We start from the raw sequence: 25,935 nt of genomic DNA, 5'->3' as shown, positions 1-25,935 counted from the left end.
ACTGAAAGGCAGAAGCAGGCTAGTTTCTCACAAAACAATTGGACAGAGTAGTGCCTGCACATTTCGCCTCATATCTTGGGTTAGAGACCTGCTAGAGGGCTAGAGACCTGCTCTTTTTACTAATAATAGAAAAGAAAGCTAGGAATCTGGGGATTATTATTATTTATTATTATTTATTATATTTATTTGTATCCCGCCTTTTGCCCAATAATGGACCTCAAGGCGGTATTACAAAGTTTAAAACATACATTTTAAAACATAGGAAAAGAAATGTTTTTTTTAAAAAAGTTTAAAATTCACAACAAAATTATAAGTCAGTAGGGGGAGAAAACAAAACAAACAAATAAGGGGACAGGCCCTCGCCTTGGTGTCGCCCCCTTCGAGGTGACCCCGCTGGTGGCGACCCGCCCCCAAAGGAGCCTGCCTCTTAAGCTCCCAGTCCCCAAAAGCTGTTGCAGCTGGGGGTGAGATGGTTCTGTGCTGGGAGCCTGAGTCTGCTAGGAGGCAGTTGGACGGTTCCACAGACTAGGCAAACCCCCAAGGCAGGACAACAGCAGCTGCTGATTGGCCCTTTGCTTTGTAGGCTTCCTCTCCTGGCTGGATCCGCAGGATTATGGCCTCACTTGCCTCGCCTTGCATATAGTTAAGTATCCCTTAGCATGGCACTCCTGTTATCTTCAAGACTACAACGCTCTGACAAGTGATCCAGTTCTTCTTCGACATAAACTGTTACAGACGTTCCAAATGCATGCGAAATAAGGTTCAGTTTGCATCTGATGAAATGCTGCAGTCCACAAAAGCTTATACTATAACACGTTTGTTAAGTCTTTAAGGTGCCACCAGACCCTTTGCTGTCAAACCTAAAGTGCTGCATAATCGCCGATGGCATGGGGTTGGTTATTTGAGGCAAAATTTGTTCCTCAAAAGATTTGGTGCTGAGTTTTTCAGGTGCCACCAAACGTTTCATCAAGCCGTGTGTATTTGTTGCATGAACACTCAGCAAAATGGCCTGCTTTTGGCAAATGATATTGAAGTTAGTGGTAACAATGAGGTCCGGGAACATCTCGCTGCATGTTGTACCCAGTTCTCTTTATCAGCATCAAACTCCTTCATAATTCCATAGACCATTACCATTTCTCACAGCCACACTCCTATTTACAGTACGCGAAGAACAGGAGACACTGATGTATCATGTTTATCCTCATCACCAGCATAACATGTTCAGGTTTTCACCAGCAACGTGAAGTAACAACCAGAATTTGTTTTGTTCACTATTCCCATAGGCCTCAGCTTGGCATCCATCTTGGACAACAGCTTGACCTCTTGAGCATGCTCAGTCTTAAACTTCCTTAGTAAATGAATTTGCATTTTGCCACTAGGTGGCAGCAAGATTAACATACTGTATTTCTTCGATTCTAAGACGCCATCGATTCTAAGACGCACTCCATTTTTAGAGATGTTTATATGGGGAAAAAAGTGTGTCTTAGAATCGAAGAAATACAGGATCTTAGGGAAGAAAACTCCCTGTCCTGTGCCTCTTGCCAGATGCAAATCGCCCCTTATTGGGGCCACAGCTAAAGAAAAAACAACACACCACTCACTCCTTCTGTAGCCAACCAGCTCACTCTCCCCCTGTTGGTCTTCCTCAAGACCCACTGGTACTGCTTGGAAGTCCTATCATGCCATTTAGGTTGGTGCTGCACTATGTAATCCTGAATGCTTGTATATTTGCAAAAGGTCTCAAACACATGCAAAAGCCCACAAGTTCACATACACATATGAAAATCCTCATGCATCTGGCAACACCACAGAATATAGCGGCCTATGAGCAAGTGGTTCATTTCTTTGTGATAAGCTACTGCTTGGTACATTTTCGCCTCCATCTCTTTCCCCTGTCATCTCAAACTCCTCCATGCTTCTTTCTCTCCATCTCTCTTAGGGCAGAATGTGTCAAGGAATTTAGGAGGATTCTGGTATCTTTGCTGATAGTTCACATTCTGCCTGAGTCCTGGATGGAGATTATTCTGAATAACAGCTGGATTTTTTTTTTTTAATAACGGGGGATCAACCATTGTTTGTTCCCTCTTCCCAGCATCCTTGGGAGAGTTCTAGGTGCAACCTGAAATAATTTTAGCACCTGGGGGGAATCCGCACGTCGTTCTCAGGGCGCTTCCATCCGCCCCCAGTGCACCCCGAAAACGATCGTGTAACTCGCCTGTAAAAGAGCCGAGGAAGAAGCGTCCTTGCCGCTGCCGCCGCCACCCAACTCCCTCCTCGCCGGCTGGGACGGAGAGCTTGGGGGAAGAAGGCGGGGTGGAGAGCTTCTTCCGCTCTCCACCCCGCCTTCTTCTGCCGAGCTCTCCGAGCCGGCTGGCGAGGAGGGAGTTGGGTGGCGGTGGCGGCGGCAAGGACGGTTCTTCCTCGGCTCTTTTACAGGCGAGTTACACGATCGTTTTCGGGGTGCACTGGGGGCGGATGGAAGCGCCCTGAGAACGACGTGCGGATCCCACCCCCCCGGTTCAATTTGAATGCCTGCATTTTACTCCCACATTCCATCCTAAGACTTTAACTCAACGCAGACACCATGACTTGAACTCCTACCACTTTTTTCTTCCCCTTCTTTTTTGCTCTGTGTACCATCTTGCCTGATGAAGAGTCCCGAAGAACTCAAAAGTTTATTTTGTGACTATGAATTAGCCGAATAAAAGTATTGCGCTAATAAGGATAGTACAATAGTATACCAGAGTGAGTCTTTGCTCTGTTGAACTAAGGGCCAAAGCAGACTTTTTTATTTTTTAAAAAGTCATAACTGGCAGCTACATCTCTCTCTCTCTTTTTCGGTTTTGCTCTAGAGTAGGTGCAGGGCTCCCGATCCAGATTGGGACCTTAGCTTGGACTATATAGCGCTTTACTATTCCCCCCCCCCGCCCCCAATCGGCCTGTTCTGGATTAGGGGACTTCTGCTTGCAATTTTGATTGCAAAATAGTGATCCATAAAGCAAATGGATTAAGGGCCCAATTACATGCATGCATAGATAGATAGATAGATAGATAGATATCTTACAACTCCCAGCATTCTTCTACCAGCATGGTTAGTGGGGAATGCTGAGAGTTGTAGGACTTCCCCCCCTGTCAAAACATGCATAAGATTGTGACCCATAGTAATTTATTTATTTATTTTATTACATTTATATACCATTCCATAGCTGAAGCACTCTGGGTGGTTTACAAAGAATAGTAATGCCTGTTTTGGCCCTAAGAGACTAGTTATGTGTTCCTTTATTTTCACTAAGTTATCAGCTGCACTTTCAATCTTTCGAAGGAGCTTGGTTTTCTATAGCTTCTCACTTGAACATAGCAGTGAGTAAGACCCAGATGGTGTAGGGATCTTGTAGGCAAACACAAAACTGTTATGAATTCTTTTCGGCAATGATTCCATGAAACCTGTTTTATGAGAATTCAGAGAGAGATTAGCCCTGTGAAGCCACTGTGTGTGTGATGATGATGATGATCAGTATCATGCCTGCTGTTCCCACACCCCATCTCCCAAATCTCAGGCCAAAAGTCAGAGAGAAATTACATGTGTATAACTGCATGTGGCCACAACATTTTGAGCATATGGGAACTTTGTGCAAATAACCAGGGCTGAGCCAGCAGGTGTGAGTGCTCCATGCATTGATTGTACACAAATATGTTCTTTGAATGACCTATTTACACTAATCAGGCAACATATTCACAGCATCATGTTACATAGGGCAGCCACTTATGAACTGAAAAAAGAGGACACCAATCTAAATAAAAAATGCACATTCCAAATTATTTACAGGGACACTCTGTAGTTAAGGTCGGAGAGTAGATAAAGCATTCTACCATTATAAAGGGGTAATTGGGGGGGTGTCATTCCAACATTCTTAAGATTGAAAATGTTTCACCAATCTTCCTGAAATTTACATGTGTCAGAAAGAATAGTTGCTTTTACATACCCTAAAAAATTCAAGAAGATTGGTGAAAGATTGAGGGAAGGAGGGGAGTTTAAAGTACAAAAAAACAACACCCCTCTCTGAATCAAAACAGTTCTGATAATTTAGGCTGGCAATTTTTTTATCCATGAAATTTGGAGTATTCAGCCCCTTACCTATTAATCCAGTGGTGGTGTCTTCTTTCTCCTTCATTGTTGTTGGTGGAATGGCTTTCCTTTTTTAAAAAAATTCCCTTCGGTTGATTTTTAATTAATCCTATTCATCCTATTAGAATGAATACAGAAGCCTTCTTCAGGGATAGTGTGACACATGCTCAGTAGCATCACTCTCCCCCTCCCTCCTGCCTTAGATAGATTAGAATGTTGAAAATAAAATGGCCATCTACTTCCTCTAGCACAGACATTTCCTTAGTGGAATCATCAGTGTCTTTTCAGAAGTAAGTTCCATTGAGTGTTATGGTCTTACTCCCAGGCAAGTGTGTAGGGGATTGTAGCCTTTTTAAACCTCCTCTCCTTTCCAGCACAATAATCCTACAATTAACAACTTGCTTACTCTGTGTGTGTGTGTGTGTGTGTGTGTGTGATGCCTCTGCTAGAGGAATCCTCCTCAGAGGAGGAAGCAGAGCCCCCAGAAACCAGGGAGACACATCAAGTACTGGCACCAGACCAGGAAGAGCTGGGCCTTTAGGGGAGATGGCTCCAGGTCCTTCCCTGACAGGGGGAGGGGACTCTGACTCTGGAGCAGAGGCTGAGCATCCCCCTGACCCTCAGGCGTGCCATTTCCTGAAGTGACAAGCCTAGGATGACCATATGAAAAGGAGGACAGGGCTCCTGTATCTTTAACAGCTGCAGAGAAAAGGGAATTTCAGCAGGTGTCATTTGTATATATGGGGAACCTGATGAAATTTCCTCTTCATCACAACAGTTAAAGTTGCAGATGCCCTGCCCTCTTTTAAATATGGTCACTCTAGTATAGCTTCTGCACCTTTAAGTGTTGTGATGAAGAGGGAATTTCAGCAGGTTCCCCATATATACAAATGACACCTGCTGAAATTCCCTTCTCTATGCAACTGTTAAAGATACAGGAGCCCTGTCCTCCTTTTCACATGGTCACTCTAGACAAGCCAGTAGGCCTCCTGTAAGAAGAAGTGCTCAGTTGCAAAAACAGTCTTCTCAGGAGAAAGCAACTCCTCCAGAGTAGGGCTCTGGACAGCGAGCTCTGATGGACAGCAGCTGAGACTGGGGTATTACTTGGCTTGGTGGTCAGCTGTATAACCAAGAATGCTACAGCCAGTGCAGGTCAGTGTGTGTTCTTTTATTCTTCAATTGACATTGCTGCTGCTTGATCAAATTTCCTCCCTCCACCTGCAATTTCTTTTTTTTAAAAAAAAAAAAAATCCCATGTATTTGATTTTTAAAGAATTTTTATTGCTTGAGTCCCTATCTGACTTCATATTGCGACACAGCTACTTAGGGAGCCTCAGAGCTGATCAGAAGGGAGGTGGGAGGGGTGCAGGAGAAGAGCCCCATTGCACTGGGAAAGCGGGTGGGAAGGAGGAATATTACGAGGAAAGTTTTCCCCTCCTTTGCCCACCCTACTCTGGCAATCCAGTCTGACTGGGAATCACGATATGGGTATATACTGCTTCAGCTCTTATTAGCTATGAAAGGTTTTAATGTTGATAACTGGGGAGGAAGAGATGCGTTTGTGTGTGTAGGGAGAGGTTTGGGGCTGGGGAGCCTGAAAGAAAAGCATGACCAATTTAAAAACAAAAAACCTTCAAAAGTTGGGAAAGCACTTGAGCCCCAAACAGTGCTCTTCTATTTTGCCATGACTAGGACATGTAGTTTTGTCAAGATATAGGAGGTAGTAGCCACTTGTTGTTTGACTGCCTGGGGTTGGTTGTAGTTAAATATTTAACCATAGCTTGTAACCCTGTTCCTTAACCCCTAGTGACCCCATTCATGAAGAATCAAGCTTGTTCCTAGCTGAAAAGACCCTGCCAGGAAATGTTTTTCATATTTTAGTAACAACCATATGACTCCTGTTCCTGGATGGTACTTTATCTAGTAACTTGTATTCAAAAATTGTTCCTTAAAATTAAGCATCTTGCTTGGAGAGCCTCTCTTGTACTAGTGATCTCACTCCAGGATCTTTCTTCTGGCCTGGAGATGGCAACCTGGTCAACGTGGTGTCAAGTCATAAGAACAGAAGAAGTGCCATGCTGAATCAGACCAAGGGTCCATCTAGTCCAGCACTCTGTCCTACTGTGGAATCTCTTCTTTGTGTCAGTTTAATCTGGGCATATCTATGTGAATTCCAAAAATAATTTGGACAATTCCTCTACATCAACACCCTCTGTAAATAAAAGCAAAACTAAAGTTCTTTAATTTCCACTATTTAAAAACAATCTTCTTTGTTGTAATCTCACTCACCTTTCACAATATTGTATGTGATTAATCAAATTACCTCCTCACCCCCCCATCCCATCTCCCTGCTTTCTTCTTCATTACCCTCATTTTTCTCAGTGGCTGAAGCTCTCACGTATTGCAAGAAATGCTTCTCACTTTCTTCCATAATTCTCATGACACATGTCATCACTCTGAAACAGGCAGGCTGTCATACACTTGCCTTACAGATGCTCTGAAAACAATTTTACAGGGAATGTGCAGAATTCCAAATCCCATTCCTCTTGCATACCAAGTGGCCACTTACATAACTAAGTTTTACTCCTTTACAATGAAAAACAGCAGCAGTAACTCCAGATCATCTCTCTAATTATGTGCCCATTCACATTTCATGAAATCAGTCCAGGATATAGATGCTTTCAGGGTTGACGTTTGTTGCTAAAAGCAAGAAATACAAAGGCAAGGGGTTGATGGATAATCATAGTTCCTTCTGATTTTCTACAAGAAATATGGGTCACTTGATGCAGTGTTTTTACTGATTCAAAATATGAAATCTGTAATAAAAGAACTCCCATGTTGGGTTGATTTTGTGGCAATATCCTAAACTCTGAAAGTATCCTGACATCACATTTGTGACTATGTGAGGAAACTATACCATAGATTTAATAGCCATTTCCTCTCTCTGAAACAATGGGAATTTAGTTATGTGAGGCTAGGGATCTCTAGCAGCGGCCATATCTTTATAGCTTAAGCAACCCCACAATTCTTAGTTGGCTCAAAAAGTTACCATTTCTGGTAGCTGTAAAACAGATAGGTGTTCTTAGTGTAGCTATGCCCTTAGACTAGAATTACTAAAATTTGGGTGTATTACATATATTTAGTTAGCCATGAAATGGCACGCAAAACAGTCTCTTCTGCATATCCACGTACCTGTGCGTGCCATGTCAGAATTTGTGTGGGTGTGCCTAAGTCTATAATTTTATAAGGCACAATCTCCTGGATCCAATTAGCTTTCCACTGTGCTAGTGTAATAGGTACTCAGCCACCAGTCCCTTGCTGCTGGCAAGGACATACTTCTTTCGTTCAGATTTAGCACTGATGGCATTAGACATAATGTGTCTCTGTGAGGGGTTGCAATTATCTGGGAAAGTATAAGCAGGAAAGTACATGCGAAGGCAAACTCTCTCTCGGGGTGATTAAAATCACTTCCCAGGTCTCCATCCATCAGCTCAGCTGGCTCTCCCTGACAAGCTCCACACTGCAATGGGGTGGAAGAGGACAGTGGAGAAGCCCAACCTAGTTATGGCGAAGGTCTCTGGACCTGAATTGCCATTGTTTGCTTTCACTCTGCCAAGATCTTTTTAGAGTGACAATATAGGTTTTCCCTACTGGTAGAGACCAACCTGAAAAAGAGATGGTAGAGAGTTTGTGTTAGATTTATAGCAGTCATTCTGAAGAATGCTTAAGCCAGGGGTAGGAAAACTTTTTGGGACTATGGGCGCATCTGAAAAAAATGTCCTGGCTACCTCGACAAAATGGCTGCCACGAAAGGCATGGCAAAGAAAAAGAGCTTTTCTACAGGAGGGATTTATTATTTGCTCGTGATTCCTTACTCAGGACAGCTTATGGGTTCTGTAAATGATGTTATGATCCTCCCGTTTCACTTCTATTTTTTTCAGAGCACTTGCTTGGGTTATTTAGAGTGGGGAGAATGGGGTATTATTTCAAATACTTGTGCATTTGCATTATTCTGCTATAGCACAGCACCACCTAGAGCAGCGGTCCCCAACCTTTTTGGCACCAGGGACCAGTTTCGTGGAAGACAATTTTTCCATGGACTGGGGTGGGGTGGGGTTTGAGGGGATGGTTTTGGGAAGACCCCCCGCCCCCCCACCAGCGTCCTAGCTTGCGGCTTTGGAATGGCGCGCCCGGAAGTCAATCTCCCAGAGCGGCTTCCAGCTGGGTGCGCCAGTCCAAAGCCGCCCACCCCCACCACAGTGTCCGGCTTTGCTTCGGCTGGGCAGGCGAGATGGCACCCCACGCCCAGGTATGCTGGGGTGGGTGTGGGTGGGTGGGTAAAAGCAGCTCACCTGCGTGGCCCGGTTCCTAACAGGCCACGAACTGGTACTGGTCCGTGGCCCGGGGGTTGGGGACCCTTGACCTAGAGTGTATGTGATACACACACACACACACACACACACACACACTGCATTCATGCATGAGGGATACATGAGGTGCTTGTGGTGTGTGCATATGTGGGGGATGGAAAATTGATGGGTGTGTGGGGTGTGCGCATGTGGGGGATGGGGAGAGAGAGAGAATACAACTGATGAGTATGGTGATCCAGAGCGATAGAGAAAAATGAATTGACTGGCACAGCGGTTATGAGAGAGAGAGAGAAAAAGAGCTTGCCTTCTGTGAAAAAGATTCCCATTGACACTGAAATTTGCAACTTCAAAAATAGTTTAGTGTGTTTGTGACTCATTCCTTACCTCTGCTTTGTACTTGTTCTTTTGGGTAGGTTACTTGTCCTTTTTGGCTAGCCACACCTCCGACGGAAGCCATTTTGTAGTGGTTCCCAGGAACAGTTCTCAAATTTTCAAATATGCCCACAGGCCCCAAAAGGTTGCTTAGCCCATGGTATACACCATGTATGATTGGATTTGCACACAGTATATACTTTTAATCATCAGTGTGTGAGGCATACAGAATGATATATGAGTCAATAGAGCAGCAATGTGCTGAACAATTAGCTACTTAGAACATTGACAGAATGTCAAGATTAATTCTTTTCCTCATTGCTGGAAGCTGCACAAGTGTAATGAGCTGCTTTAGGCCAGACATCATTAACAGTCTGATTGCTTTATTCTGTTAGGGTTGCCATATTGCAGCTTCTCCAATCCAGGCAGCCTCCTTTGCATATTATGAATATTATTTGCTAATTATGCAAAATGTATGCTGTGGAAAGTGTGTCTCTTCCCCCCCCCCCCATTTTTTAACATTTTGAAATCCAGCGCATCTGCCCACGACTTGGCGGAGGACACGGCTTCTGCATGCTATTGAATGCTGGACTGGGACTGGGTCTGGGAAGGAGGGGTGCGGAGGGGACACGTTATCGAGGTTGTTCTTTGCTGCGTGAGGTGTGTTTTGTGTGGGGTATTGTTGGCTGGAGATAAAAATCGCCTCTCATGAGGAAATGACCCCATGGGTGTGGTTGCGATGCTGCCCATAATAATTTCTCTGCTACATGTCAAAGCACAGTTTAATAAAACTGTTGCAGTATCCATCGCTAGCAGTTTGCCAGTGCTTATCAGGCTGAGCAAGAGGGAACAAACACTAGAGCAGTGGGAAACTAGGGCTTGTTATAGCAACCCTGGAAACTAGCTCAAGGTAGTGTTTCTACTTTCTAGAACAGGGGCAGGTCAACAGAGCTCTTCCGTAAGCTCCATTGACTCGTTCTTTTCCGGAAATGCTAGTCTGGGCTGGCTTTTGGAGCGGCTGCAGCGAGCGCTACCTTCCCATTGCACTAGCGATCATTCTCGTTAGCATAATGGTACCATGGAAATTGTCTCCGATATTCAAAGTGCACATGCTTGTTTGGTTCTGTTCCTCTCTCGACGGGGAATGTGGGGTGCATCTGTGTGTGGCACTGTGAAGTTATTTGTAGCAGTGGCAATGTGGGAGGGGTGAGTAACACTCTTCTTTAGGACCTCATTTGAAATCAATCAATGGTCTGTTGCCCTACCCAGGGTTTGTCTTGCAGATGATTGAACAAACCCTGGTTTGTTTTCTCAGTCACTGGTTGTTTGTTTCCACCCTCCTTTGCCTGCTCTCTTCTTGTACCCCGACTGCCTTTGCAGGACCATAGTACTGGCATATAAAGAGGATGTGTTTTTTTTTAATGAGGCCTCTGTAGCCTAGCAAAACAATCAACCCATAATTTTGGGTTTGCATGTAACAATAACTCATTGTTCAAACAACCCACACTTCACAACTCACCCCCAAAACCATGGGTTTTCTTCATGGGTTGTTTGTGGTTAACAAACTATAGTTAACCCATAGTTCTGGGTTTGAAAATAGTGAAAGCCCACTATTCAACAAACTATGGTTTCTCATTACGTGTGAATGAGATCTATGATTCTTTGTTCATATTTTTTTAGACACTGCTGGGAGATCAGAGTATAATGCTAATGGAAAGTCATTGCTCAGAAATGGAAGCAGCATCAGCAGCATCTGTACAAACCCTTACAAAAGGGTTGAGATATCACCAGCATATCATTCTCGTGAGTCTCCCACAGGTATCTGTCTGATCACTGGCACTGCTGGTACATACAGAATACTGGCCTGAATGTTCCATCTTTCTGACCTAGCAGAGTATGTGTTTATCGATTCATAGAAATCTAAAGACTTGTGTTCCAAGCTGGGCCTCCTGACATTTGCTGACAACCTGTTCTCAACATTATTCAATGCCTTTTAAACAAACAGCCTTTATTAGTCACTGAGGAGATAACAATGTCAGGAATGCAGAGGAATGAAATCCACTCTTGTCTTTAGGTATGTAGTTCAGAAGATGTTGCCTGGCCCTACTTTTGTGCCAGAGCGGCTACCCTCCGGTTCCCAGCTACCGCTTCTGCAAACAAATGCTTCTCCACTTCTGAGTCAAATGTCCTTCTCCCATGTTGGAGGAAAGGAGCCCAATTCTTTCAGGGAACATGTTAAGAATACTGTCATTTTATGCTTCTCTCAGTTGATCAGACTGGATCCGCTCTGCAGCTGGATGGAGATGAAGTGTATTTAGTGTGGAAGAATAAAAAGAAGCCATTTTCGTGAATGTGGCAATAGTGCAATTAAATAAAAAGCCATTAGAGCTTGCCTTCTCCCCCTCCATCCCCCACAGTCCCCCACCCCCACATTTGCTCTTTTTCATTCACTCTTCCTGTTTTGGGAGTGCTGGGAATGCAGCTCTAGCTTTGGACCCGAGGTGCTTCTAGACAAGTTTTGATCAAGCCACAATGATGGTGGTGGTGGTAGTGGTGGTGGTGGTGGTGCCCTGATGTCATCACCTTCCACTCCCAATCCTCCTGTGCTTTCCCACTACCTTTTCCTTCTTTTTTCTTACAGCAGAAAATCCATTAAGGAAGAAAAGCTGGACTAGCCGCACAACACCTTCTGGTTGTTAGTGCTAGGATCCTTCTGTCCGGAATCACCCTTGATTTCTTGCAGGTTAGCTCTGCAGCTTTACACCTTTACTCACCCCTACCTATACAGGGTGGGATGCAGCTAAAACCTCAAAAGTTTCAGAACAACTCCGCATTAGCAGTAGGTATGCTTCATTATTAAGCATTACAGGGAACTATGCTGGCTGCTGCAAAGTGTCCAAAAGATTGGCACTGCAGATAGAATATGAGGGGCAGGCTGGCTTAGTGGATGAAAGCATTAGAGGTCTGTCTACAACTGGGGTTCCCAGAGCATAGGTAAATTTTGGAATTTGACAGAGCGATGGCCCCCAATTTGGATAGCTTTAAAAGATTAGGCAAATTCATGGAGGAGGAGGCTATTAGACTATACACTACTTCCAGTATCAAAGACAGCTTATGTATGCCTGTTGCTGGGGGAAAATGAGCAGGAGGGTGTTATTGCGTTCATGTCCTCCTTGTGGACTTTGGTATGATCCCGCATGGCTCTTCTTACGTTTTTATGTCCTATCTGGGCATAAAATAAACTTTATTTTACTTTAAAATAAAATAAAAATTCTTCACTAAGGAAAGTTGAATTCCTTGATTTGTATGAATCAGAGCTATGAAACAGATTAGCATATATTTCCTTATTATATACAATGCATTCAAAATGCTAAGGGAGTTGGTAAATCTTCCATGTGTGGAAAGGCTAAGGTAATCTAACCTAAAGGCTTTTAGTTTAGATCAAAGACAACTGGGCAGGACAGGGTAGGTACTTTATAAAAGTTTGCAGAAAGTGGACAGAGGTATGTCTTTCTTCTTGTCTTATAATACTGGGGTGAGGAATATCCAGTGCAATTCATTGGTAATAAATTTAGGACTGACAACAGGAAGTATCAGCTCCTTTTCAAATGTTGGGATTTGCTACCACAAGATTTGGTAATGGCCACCAACTTATGGCTTTAAAAGAATATTGAGCAAATTCATGGATGAGGATAACGCTATCAATGGCTAATAGTCTTCATGGGTATATGCTACTTCCAGTGATCTACATGACGCAGCTGCTACTCTGAAGCGAACCAGGGGCAAAGCCCCAAAGCTCCGCTCTAAAAAAGTTGGGTACTTACCATGACTTTTTGAGCTTGGAGCAAGGCTCCAAGGCTCTGTGGAGCCTTGTTAAGAAAAAAAAATAAAAATAAAGGGGTGGGGGAGGAAATCCCAGTAGGGAGGGAGCACCTTGTTCCTACCCCCTTGTTCCCCCCCCCCTTAGCTGTAAATGAGATTCTTTGCATTTACAGCTTTAAAACAACAACAACACCCAGTCTGACTTTTTAAAAAACAAATCTACCCTTCGAAGAGGGGGCACCAATGCTCCCAGGTGCCCTGGACTCGTGTGGATGGGCGTGGCGGGAAAGCCCAGGACTGCACTCCTTCCATTGTAGATGGTCAGAAGGAGCATCAATGCGGCTGCACCCTGGCTCGCACCGCTGGGTGCAGCATTAACGACATCATGAAGATGAGGGCAGGGACTCTTCTTACAGTGAAGGCTGGTGGCTCCAATGTCAGTGGGGCCATGAATCCATTCTGGGTTTCACTCTGAGCCAGCCAGTACTCTAAAGGAGCTATCCAAGGCGGGTTCAGAACCTTGGATAGCTACTTTAGAGTTCTGAATGGTTCTGACTGAAACCCAAAGCAGACTCACAACCCCATTGACATTGGAGCCACTAGCCTCCACCGTCTTCTTTATTTATTCATTACATTTATATACCGCCCCACAGCCGAAGCTCTCTGGGCAGCTCAGAGTCATGGGAATGGGCCAGTGGTGCCAGCAGAATGGGACTTTTGGACAGATGTCCAGGGCCTCACTCAGCAAAATGAGCCTGAGGACACCCCCCCCCCATTCCCAGCGCAGGATTGGCTTATCACATTTTGAAATAAGCAAAGTAATACAAATTACAATTTTAAAGGAGGAGACCTGGAAGACCATTATGTCTAGAGTCAAAAACCTACTGCACCACTGGAAGGGACAAGATGTTATTTGGGAAAAACTCTCTTTGGTTTTAGAGATTTCATCAGGCATTGCTCACACATTTTCAAGCTTACTTGTATGGCCATAAGGGCTAGAAACGTGCTTTAAAAATGATAACTGTCACGATATTGACTTCTGCCCCAGTATACATTTTTGCATTATTTCCTGTACTAATAGAATACACCGCATAGCCATGAAAACACTTCTCTAGATTTGTTGTCATCTTTGTTAATATGCAGGTATCTGGGACATTAATACCCGGTTGCTTATCACCCCTGTTGGATTGTGGCTGCCACAGAGCATGCCAAATTTTGGACTGTTCTGAAACTTACCAGTAAGAGAATGTGCTTGGAAATGGTGGTGCTATGATTTTAACATGCAATGTAAATATCTGAAGGAAAAGAAAGAGCTTGGCATTGGTGACTCTTTGATGATAGATCTGTATGGATATGTTGAAAGGCCTTAATTTCTCATGAGTGGAAGTGCTGAAAAATATGGGAAATAGAAGTAAGTAAGCGACTGGCATCCAATGCAGAGAAGTGACTCTAAAACTGTTCTTACAAACACACACACACACACACACACACACACACACACACACACATATATATATATATATATATATATATATATAAAATTTGTATATAGGCGAAGCTCTCTGGGCAGTTCACATATAAAGATAATGGAAACATATTTAATATATTCGTTCCTGTATGGGTGACCTTTGATCTGCAGAAAGGCTGTCTCACCCCGTTCCCAACTATTTGGGAGGCAGGATTCCAGGGTTACTGGCAGAAAATACGACTCTGGATATGTTGCATACTTTTCAGGATCCTTAATGCAGCCCACACTCCAAAATCACTCCCACGCAGGGACTGATGTCTGCTAGGCAAAATGTCCCTCCATCTGGATGCTTTGCCTCAACAGCAGCTGCATATAACTAACAACTGCATTATGCAATCTCTCTCTCTCTCTTTCTCTCATGATGTGATATTAGAAAAGAAGAAAAGAAGCTCCAATGGCAAAACCAGAAAGTGTATGAAATCTGGGCCAGACACCCCACTGGGAATAAAGCTCAGTTGCTGTTTTCCAGAAGGTCTCTCTCTCTCTCTCTCTCTCTCTCTCTCTCTCTCTCTCTCTCTCTCTCTCTCTCTCCAGATTCTGCATTCATTTTAGCTGCTCCCTCTACAGGAATTGGAGAAATTCTGCATGCTTTATATTTTACTTTATTGATTCCAAAAGTACAGTGTAGCCCTCCAAAGGTATCCAACTCTAATAGCCCTAAGAAAGGCTCAGAAGAGCTCAGAAGAATAGCCCCATCCCATCTCCCCCAAAAGTAGTTCTGGCTGAAGGAAGCATCATGTTTCTTTAAACCTTGAGACTATTGCAGTTGCCCAGGCAACACAGCAATACCTGTCGTTCTGGAGAATCAGTTACCAGGGCAACGGCATCCTGTCTTTCCAGAGACCATCCTGTAATGTGAAAACTGCTGTTTCCATAGTAACCTTTTTTTTTTTTTTTTGCCCCAGTTAATTCTCACTTGCATGGCTTAATTTGCTTTAATATTTATATTTTGGATTTTTAAAAAGGACTTCTCCTTCAAGCCCTCGTCTGTTTTCCGGCTCAGAATGCAGTTTCCACAGTCACAGAGTCAGGGCGTTAGAGAGCTGTGGAAGTGGCAGGCAAAGCAGGTGTTTGGGAAGCAGTTGCCCGGGCAACCAAACCAGGGCGTTCCAGAGGTGGTTGCTATGGAAAACTGGATGCTGACGAAGGCTTGTGAGGCTGAGAAGACAAATTGCCCTCATCATTATCTCCAGGCTTGTCAATCATACATATTCGCTTATTTACCTCTGAGAAGGAGAGAGCACTAGGAGCGAAGAGAGAGAGAGAGAGAAAACCGAGAGAGCGTGTGCTCCAAAGAGGCAAGGTGTTCGTGTAAAACTTCACGCCCAGGGAGGCAGTCACCATACGGGATGGCAACCATCACCTGCAACCGGTTTACAGAAGAATTCCAGCTCTTTGAAGAGCTGGGGAAGTAAGTTTGAGATAGATCTGGGGCATGGGATTGTGTTGGAACTGAACGGGGATATCAGGCTGCAGGTGAGTAGGGGCATGGAAAGATCAACCAGAACCGGAACAGCTGGTGTCCCCGGGGGAGGGGGGAGAAAAGGCACTGGAGTGAACAATAAAACAACTCTCGGGAGAGCAGGGAAATGCCGGCTCTAAAGAAAGCAAAAGGAAAGAAGAAAGAACCAGTCCAGGGAGCTGGCAGACCTTTTCAGACTGCTGCTAAAATGAGGGTTCCAGGTCCTTCCACTTTTGAAAGGCAGCAGAGATCAGCATGGGAAGGGTTGAAAAATCACTTGCAGACATTGTTCTCTCTCTCTCTCTCTCTCTCTCTCTCTCTCTCTCTCTCTCTCTCTCTCTCTCTCTCTCTCTCTCTCTCTCTCTCTCTCTCTCTGTGTGTGTGTGTGTGTGTGTGTGTGTGTGTGTGTGTCTGCCTGCCTGCCTGCCTGTAGTTCTGAGATGACCCAGCTGAAGAGGCCGAGGGCACTGTGATCAGGCATCAAAATGACACGGTGTTCTGGGGAAGTTTATATGCTTGTTTTGGTTAGCAAAGAATAACTTCCCAGGGAAATCACTGCTGTCTTCTCAGGAAATAGATGACTGATGATTTATAGAGGGGTCCTGCTGGATAGCAGCCACTCCGTGCCTTATTTTCCCCAAATTCTGTTTACTGGGAGAGAGTTCTTTAGACAGACATCTCTGAAACCTGTGTGTCAAAGCACCCACATGGGTCCAATGGAGACAGTGGGTAAGAGAATGTCAACTGAGTTTTGTGAGTTCGTAAGGAACAGATGGGACTGTGTACAGCTTTACATATCGAACCACATATTTGCATGCACAACTAGGTTTGCTTCCCTCTTTCACTGTCTGTTTGCAAATCTGTTTGTCCAAGTGTGTGTATATATGGGAAGATGTGTGAGTTTCTATATGCACTTCACTCTCATTGAAGCGTGTGCAAATTCACTTGACTTGATCAAATCAGGTGCATAACAAGAGATGCGTATATCTTTAATATGGTGTGTGTGTTTGTGTCTGTATTCTGTCAAAAATCTATTGTATATTCGTGATTGGTAGAGTATCTCCTGTGAATGATCCCTGAATATGTACATGTATATATTTTGTCCATGTATGTGTACTTTTTGGAATCATGTACACATTCTCTGTATTTGCTGTCCTCTCCAAGTGTCTATATGCATAGTCCTTTGTTTGAGCTCTCTGGTGTCTGCTTTTTTTTTTGGTGTTTGCGGTGTATTATGGATATGTGCTTCTGGTTTGAATATGTAGGTGTGTCTGTTTACTGGCATTAGTGTTTCTCTAAGTACACACATTGGTACTTTGCATGCAAGTAGCTGGATTTTTGGATGCATGTAGTTGCACAAGTATACAGGGGGAAATCAAGATCTGACCCCTTTATTTAGAGTGGTTAGCCCATGCAATTTAAAGCAAGGGACAGGACCGAGTGGACTAAATTCAGTAGGAGTCAAGTCCACAGAAGTCGGTGGAGCTGAATGGGTATATAATAGAAGGTACATGGATCCCTCTGATATGTCTGCACCATGTGTACTCATTCAAAGAACATACTTGTATGTGGTTCATCAGACCTTGTATTTATTTTCCAAACATTTGAGTGATTGAATCATGCATGGGTGGTTGAGTGATGAGTCAGTGGGCAGTTCTCTGCAATAAGTGGAGGCGTAGCTTCTTTTCAGTCCTGGAGGTGAATGTTGTCCTTCCTTAATACATACCTGCAAAAGAGTTGAGCCCATTTCTTCAGCAGGCTTCCTCCACCCACTTTGCTCATGCAGACACTATTTTGAGGGGTGAGGACCATGATTCTGCAAAGTGTTCATAAGAGCTTCTGGCTTAGATGGAGAGATGATAAGGAGCTAGTCTTAAATGGTATGTAGCTTAAAAAGATGGTTCTGAAGAGATTATTACAAAGTGTTCCAGTTATAGAAGTTATGTAGCAAGTGGTTCAAAAAGCCATCTTTCCTTGGTGGCCTCCTCAACATATATTACTGGTGGTATTCCCCCTGCCCCCCATTGGATCCTTGCTTACTCTCTGTTACTTCACTCTGTGCTTGACTTAAGAATTCCTGTGGACAGCAGGGTGTGGTGGCCTCCATTTTTTCTCCTCTTCTACTTGAGCTCAGGTGGTAAAGGGGAAGCAAAACCAGGGGATTGTTGCCATGCAGGATCCTATGAGTTCCATGTTATCGACTGTGATGCGGGAAAGAAATGTTGCATGGTTTATGGCTGCATCTTTGCAGATCTGTCCCTAAACACATTTCATCTAAAGACCAGACTTTCCCGTAGTCTTTTGGGCACTGTGGTGCACTGTTACGATGCTATCCAGAAACTGCTTCACATGTCACTCAACACTCTTGCAAAATGGCTACTTCCTCTGAAAGAAGGGCAAAACAAATTTGCTGCAGGAGAGATTTTAGTCAACTTGTCCTGAAGCAAGCTTGTGCAAAATGTCATGAGTTTATGTGTATCTTCACCTTCAAATATTTTAGGGTAGACTCTTATGTAGGTCACTGTCAGAGGCTGTCCACCTTCTTCCAAATTAAAACAAAAACTAGAGAACCATGTATCTGCATCATAAAAGCTTATCCTTACACCTATATTGGTAAGTCATATCCTAGTCATTGAACTGATCTCCTGGCATTGTAGTGAAAATTACTTGTACCAAGAGAGTATTTTGAGGATTGGGCTATTATCAGTATATTTTGGATAAGTCACTTTTAGTATTTTTGTTATGTATTATTTTTTGGGTAGAAATGCCTAACACAAGTCTTCCTCAATGGGGTGCCATTCAGATGTTTTGAACTATACCTCCAAACATTCCAGACCATTGGTCATACTGGCTGGGGTTGATGTGAGTTGAAGTCCAAAATATCAGGAGGGCATCAGATTGGGGAAGGGAGGCCTAATGTCAAGGCCTCCAGATATTGTGTAGTAAATATGTAACAAAAAGATAGTCCATGCAGATAAATAAATATTCTAATTTCAGACAATAATGTGACAATGGCCTCTTAAATCTCATCAGGATGAAGCTGGGAATATATTCTCCCTACTAAAGCGAACACACTTGGCTTCAGTCATTCTCTCCACAGGACTCTTATTACATGGCTGTTTGAAAAATCCAACATACCACTGGATATGGTGTCCCATGTGTTAGCTGGAAAATGGTGTGTGTGGAGGGTGGTGACTCAAGTTCAGAGCTCTGCTATTTGTGTTATATAAGACAAAGATGCTCCAGGTTGAAAAAGCAAAACAATGTTCTAAGTATATTTTGGCAGGCTGGAAGGGATGAAAAGAAATTGCAGTGCCCCTAAAGGAGATAGGATGAAACACCTTGGATATGCATCTTATTAGGGTCTTATGATGAACAGAAGTGTTTGAGAAATCAAAATATATTTATCATTCTATATTTATGTTTTCCTTAGATTGGAGTGAAAATGGAGTGTTTTTCATTGAAGGGTTTGGACTAATCCAAATCAAAACAAAACAAAAATGAAACATTTCATTATTGTCCAACCCAACTCTATCTAATATCTATCTATCTATCTAGATTTACTTAGCTTGTTTATTAATTCAGAAATGTTTTAAACTGAATAGTTTCCTAGTTGACGCTATTGTGTGGGCATAGAAAGAACAGCTTTCAGAATTTACCTCAAGAAAATGATAGCAAAAGACTGTAGGTCTTTATTTAGTAAGAAACATCCACAGTTGCATTTCCTGAGCTGCAGCCTTAATAACAGGAGAAATTTCTAGTATGTTCACAGTACATACAGTGACTCTGCATCAAATTCCAATGGTAGGTTTCCCAGTGTCCTATGTAACAGAGTTGTGGATGGGGATATATTAGACTTTATATAGCTGGTAATGTCTATATGGCTATGTTGAATGATTTTAAAGCTATCTTAAGTTAGCCATTAAGAACAGTGTTCTAACACAATAAGTCTAGTAATGGAATAAGCTGTCTAGGGCAACATGAATCTGTATATTTAGAAAACTCAAGGGATGGTTAGAAAGACTGAAGGATGTCCCATTTTATTAGCCAGGAAGGATCTGCAGGTGTCAAGAATGCTGAATCGGCACATCTGAATCCTCAGTTCACTAGGGTACCGTCCTGTCTAGCACAGCTCAACTTTCTCTGGGAAGCCAATTTGAAGCAGTTGCCCTTACAAGAAGCGTGAGGCCTTTCAGGACCTTGGACAGATCTAGAATTCATTCAGGAAGAGCTTTTGTCTCAACAAAGTACAGAGGCCTTTTGAAGCCTTCTGAAGGCAGGAGGTCTGGACTCCGCACCCTCTGAGGAGCTGTCTACTTCTTATAGGGCAGTTGTCCAGCTCTGCAGCTGCTGGCTTCTACGCCCGTTCCTCTACTCTAACCCCCCAGCAGATCACTATCAGTCCAATCAGACTAGCAGCATTGCTACCGGTAGCACGCCAACTGTTGCAATGAACCGCACCAGTAGCCCCAAAGTCTCATGCTAGAAATGACACCTCTTCCTCAGTGATTTCTTCCCTTCTCACCCACTTCCTTTTCAGTGATGCCAGCAGTGGGGAAGTGCCCCTAGGCCAAAGGGCTGGACTTCATGACTCACCACATCTCTTCAAGCTCTATAGTTCCAGATAATTAAGATCAACATCCTTTACCAGAGCAGTCTAGACTCATTTAAAGACTAGCTCCCCAATGGTCCAGGTGCAGTGTGCAAAAACACAGGCTAATTAGAAAGGACTGAATTCTCCGTCATTAACTCCAGCTGTTGCCATTGGCAGCAAGGCACACCTTGTCAAGCTAATGTTCCTGATAGCAGTTCTTTCATCTAGTAAATCAACAATGAATTTATGATAAGAACATAAGGTGATCAGACCAAACACCTAGCTAGTCAAGCTTCCTGTTTCCCACCCTGCTGTCCCTCCTGTTGGCTGGCTGGTTGCAACCCTCTAGATGCTTCTAAGTGGTACATGAGACACCCCTCCACTGCAGTTGTCGAACAGAAGAGTTCTCCCCTCTCAGCTCAAAGGAAGCTGCATTATACTGAGTGAGACCATTTGTCTGTCTAGCTCTGTATTGCTGATTCTGACTGGCAGCAAATCTCCTGGGTCTCAGCAAGGATCTCACATCACCTGCTACATTGGGAGGTGGTGGGCGCACCTGAGCTGGAGGGCTTTAAACAGAAGCCATCTTTCAAGGATGCTACAGTGGCATCCTGCACCAAATAGAGGGTTGGACTAAATGACCTTCAAGATCCCTTCCAACTATGATTCTATGACCCCACCTTTTTTTTACATCCCTCCATTGTGAGAACTGACCATTTATTTCTACTCTCTGCTTCCTGTTCTTTAGACAGTTACTGATCCATAAGAGGACCTGTCCTCTTAGCCCAGACTGCTGAATTTCAAGAAACATTGGTTTGTCAAAACCTTTTTAGAAGTCCATGTATACAACGTCTGGTGGAACACCCCTATCCACATGCTTATTAACACTTTCAGAGAACTCCAAAGGATTAGTGAGACAGGACCTATGTTTCCACTGCTTACCTTTACTCTTAGACAAGAATAAGAAAATATATGTATTATGTTATGTGTCTGGAGTTGCTGCTTCTGGTTTGATTTTATACTTTGTCACACCCCAAGAAGTAAAATACCCAATTAGCTCTTGCATCTTTTTAATTGTATGAAACATGATGATAGGGACTGCGACCAAATAATAATAATAATAATAATAATAATAATAATAATAATAATAATAATATCAATATCAATATCAATATCATAGGGTGGAGGTCCCATATGTATTTGCAATTTTGAATTATGTTTTATTTTTTGACAACTGCTTGGCAGGGTTTGCGTTTTCCATTTCACACACTGTGTTATCTGTGCAATTCTTGAAGATATACATGATGGATTTCAGTAATATACAATTGCTATTTGGGGGATAAAATGGTTATAAGTTCTGACTTACAATCCTTAGGAAATGTAATATAATCTATGACCATTTTGTATTAAGCACCTACTATGTTAAGTTATAACAAAAAAAAAAAAAAGTCCGTGACTACTGTTATTCAGCAAGGCAGTTTTTCATTGCGTAAAGTGTTATACAACTACCTCGTGTTTTACAGCAGGATTTTGGCCTTCAACTGAATCACTGATGAGAAGGCCCCTTCGGAAAAATGGTTTCTGCTGCAATCATTCCACATATGTGTGTGGCTACATCCTACATGTGCTTTACTTTATTACATTTTATTTTGTTGAAGACCAACACCTTTGATTACGTATGTTGCCACCTAGCTGAGCCTTTGATTGTGGAAGGTCACACTACTCTCCATCCTAGAACAAAACTCAGGGACTTTTTTTTGTTTCCCTAAGGAGTGGGGATGGCAAAAATTAAAAGCTGAAACCACCACACTAATCTCCTTCTTGATGCAGCCTGGCCTTGCTGAATGGGGTCTATCTAAGCCTGTTTTTCTCCAAGCACGAGGAGGAAACATTCCCAGAATTCAACATTCTTATGTTCCTCAAATTTGGCAGTATGACTGATTTCCCAGCAGCCTCTTTTCATGAGTGAAGAGGGAAAGCTAGCTTCTCCTGGAGAAAGTGCTGTTAAAGATGTTGAATCAAAGAATGGAGAAGAGCTGATACTTAGAAGAAAGCTGTGTTTTTCTCTTTAATGTCTGTCATAAAATACTAACATGCTCAGTCCCAAAAGCAGTAGAGGAGGGGCAAAGAAGATCATTAAGGGGGCAGGGAAAGGACTGAAGAGGGCAGCCTATTGTGAGAAGAGGTTGTTCCTCTGAGAAGCTGGAAGGAATCAGAGCAAGACAAAGAAAGGGAATAGAATGGCGCTTTTTGAGTTCTTTGAATCCACCCCCATTGGCAGGTGAAAGAAGGAGCTGAGTGAAATTATCATGTGGCACTATATAATCAGGCACCTCATCCCCAGAGCTGTAGAAAAAAAGAGGGATTTGCTTAAAAATAAGAAAGGGGGGGGATGCCCAACCTACACTTTTCTTTCCAGAAAAGAGATAAACTCTTAAAATGGTTTGAAGGAGGCGGGGTGGGAAGGGGGCAGGCAGCCGCACAGGCTGGTGCCAGCAAGGGAAGTGTGAACAGGGGGGAAGCGAGCTGTCCTTGTGTCAGGAACGCGGCTCAAGTGGCTTCTCGCAAGCCCTCGGAGTTTAAAATGAAGCAGAAGCTGCTCTCCTCCCATTGTCTAAGTGGGGAAAAAATATAAAACCCTAAAATATTTGTTAAAATGATAAAAACAAGGAAAAAGATAAACAATATTGAAATCAGTACGATCCTAATGCACCATAGCATAAACAAGCAATAAGTCTTGCTTTACATTTCAGTTCGGTTTCATTTTATTCCAGTAGCAATCAGCCTTCCTCAACCTGGTGCCCTCTAGATGTTTTCAACTGCAACCTCCATCACCACAAAGAGTGGCCATGCTGTCTGGGGCTGATGGGAGTTGGAATGAAATACAGGAGAGGGACACCTGTTTGGGAAAGGCTGCAATAGATGATGAAAATGGAGTTGAGTCCTCCCCCACCCCATTCCAGTGATGACAGTTGCACCCAGTCTACATGGGGAATTTACTGTGCCTCACATACAGGTGTGATACATGATGTTACCTCAGTCTCTATCCTGTCTTCTTCATACTTTCCCAAATTCACAAGTTTAACCTGATTTGCCACAGTCTCATTTACTTCTCTTTCAGTGAAGGCTCTTCTTCTTCTTCTTCTTCTTCTTCTTCTTCTTCTTCTTCTTCTTCTTCTTCTTCTCCTTCTTCTCCTTCTTCTTCTTCTCCTCCTCCTCCTCCTCCTCCTCCTCCTCCTCCTCCTCCTCCTCCTCCTCCTCCTCCTCCTCCTGTATTCTACTACTACTACTACTACTACTTATTTTTTATTGTTGTTGTTGTTTTCATTTTCTTCCTGACTTTCTTCCAAGGAACTCAAGGTATTGTACTTGGTTGTCCCCCATTTTATCTTCATCACAGCCCTGTGAGGTAGGCTAGGCTGAGAGAGAGTGACTGGACTAAGGTCATCTAGTGAGCTTCCTGGCTGAGTGGCAATTGGAACCTGAGTCTCTGTTGTCCTAGTTTGACACTTAGTCTAACCACTACCCTATGCTGGGTTTTCTATCATATTGCCTGTATTACTTTTGGAAGGCCTTTTCATTACATTTTGAAGAGCTTACCCTTGAGGGAACCTCTTGGCTTGCCCATGAGAAAGGGTGCAGTGATGAACAAGAGGAGTGTCTCTGTGGAAGATAGTGGTGTAACTAGGTAATTTTAGACCCTAGACTTGATGGCCTTATGCCCTGCACCCCAAGATGGCCATGTATATTATTTCAGCTGGGAAGTGCCAAACTAACATTTCTCTTCTCTGCCATGGCCCAGTGGTAGAGCACCTGCTTTGTATGCAGAAGGTCCAGGTCCACCCTTGTTATCTCCAGGTAGGGCTGGAAAAGCAGGAAAGGATGCCCAGGTTGCATCCATCTAGGTAAGCCTTGGCATGCCTATGGTGGCCCAGGTGATGACAAAGGTCCTGTTTGCTGCCACCCACATCATTTGCTGCTCCCTGGGCTGTTGTTTGTGGGGGCCCTGGACTTCACCTTCAAGGTTCAGGCCTAGCTGCACCACTGGTACTAGATTTATCATATAAGTTGTCTGATATAAGATGCTCTCTGCTTGATCCAAGAGCTAAGATCTCTATTCCTTGAGTTCCCCTTTGTCATGTACAAAGTGTCACCCCAAAATATGCAAGTAATGTGTGACAGTAAGGGAAGAGAAACATTCCCCTCTGCTTCACACCTTTAAATTCTATTCCCAGGGATGAAATGTGTCAATTGCTGATTACTGTGTGGTGTCTGTCAAATCTAGCCAAGCCAACAGGTTCAAATCTAATTGGTGGATTGCTCCCCTTCTGTCAATAATTTCCCTCCAGATTCCTCAGCATAAACTGGGGCAGGGGGGAGGTGTATCTCCAGGTCTTTGTCTTGCCTCAAACTTCCAAAATATGCACGTATGTTACTGAATTTCTTTTAAGCACAGTAACAGCATAAGGTTACGTAGAGAATCCTTGTTTACTTTCCTTAGTGCTGTTTCCTATTTCCCATGCTCTCTCGCTTTGAATCCTCTAATAACCTTTGTAGCTTAGAATCTGGAGTTGACTGAATAATTTTACTCAGCACAAGGAATTGGTTCTACCTACATGCTTATGTCCAGATGTCTGGCTTGGGCCATGGGCAGTAGTGTGAAGCAAGCTAGAAACCAAGAATCAGGAATCTGAACCAAAGAAAACCAAGTGGCAAATCAGGAGGCAGGACTACGGTGGCCATTTATGAGTCCCCTCAAAAAGATGAGATGCATCACACACACAAAAACCACTGATTTACACAAAATTTCCATATGCTGATTTATAGGTATAGATGCAAATGTAGAAATAATTAGTATAATTTTAATAAAAATACAGTACATCTCGGCATAGTGCAGAAGATTGTGGTCAGCTGATCTTTGTGTGCCTGCCTAGTCTGCCGCCCAGAAGCTAGCTGTTGATGGACAACAGTCCTTACGGGTCTTTATCTTTAAACCAGAATTGAACAGGACAACCTTTCCAGTAGAAGATGACTTCAAACAGAGTTCTGTCCTCAGGCAGCCCTTCAAATAGAGGACCGTCCTCTGGAGACCTGGTCTCCCAGGACCAGAAAGCAATCAGAATCAGAGAGCAAACCAAAGGAACCACCAGAAACACAAATGCTTACATGGAGATTGCTGCACAAGCAAAATGTCATTGAGACAGGAAGTCCTCTTATACTCCTTCCTGCCCAGGAGAAGCCAATGGCCAGCCTGTGTGGAGTCTTTCTGGAAGTTTCTTCACTGAGAAGCAGTGATAGAGCTTGCCCCATGGGACAGTGGTCAGCAGTTCCTGCCATGAAGCTACCTGTTTTGTTAATGGGGAGGCAGAAAGGGGGCACAAGATGTGAGCTACACCAGAAGGGAGTGAGCTAAAAGGCACTTCCTTCCTCCCAAATTCAATAAGTTGCAGATTTGGATTTAATGCAAATATTGTGTGACAGTAAGGGAAGAGAAACATTCATCAACCCAGGTGTAAGTTGACTACCGTGGGTTGTGGCAACTACTGGTTAATTTGAAAAGGCAGCACATCTTGGTCTGCAGGAAACATGGCAGGCTTCTGCTCAGTTCTTTCCTTTTTTAAAAAAATGTTTTTCGTATTCACATTTTACTTGTTTATTCTT

General features: G+C 43.4%; 1 protein-coding gene across 2 annotated transcripts in view; it reads left to right on the top strand.

The window, feature by feature from the left end:
- The first annotated feature begins 15,348 nt into the window (after positions 1–15,348).
- CAMK2A (calcium/calmodulin dependent protein kinase II alpha) overlaps positions 15,349–25,935 on the top strand; it is a 134,347-nt gene continuing 123,760 nt past the window's right edge. Inside the window, exon 1 of one of the 2 annotated variants that reach the window (XM_063120885.1) lies at positions 15,349–15,629. In XM_063120885.1, the coding sequence (XP_062976955.1) occupies positions 15,568–15,629 (62 nt within the window). In that variant the 5' untranslated portion in view covers positions 15,349–15,567. The remainder of the gene's footprint in view (positions 15,630–25,935) is intronic. The other variant, XM_063120884.1, reaches the window with a different exon arrangement.

The sequence above is a fragment of the Elgaria multicarinata genome, chromosome 3, assembly GCF_023053635.1.
Source record: "Elgaria multicarinata webbii isolate HBS135686 ecotype San Diego chromosome 3, rElgMul1.1.pri, whole genome shotgun sequence".
Classification (NCBI taxonomy): Eukaryota; Metazoa; Chordata; class Lepidosauria; order Squamata; family Anguidae; genus Elgaria; species Elgaria multicarinata.
Note: the sequence above shows the minus strand (reverse complement) of the source record. Positions and strands in the feature narration are given on the sequence as shown.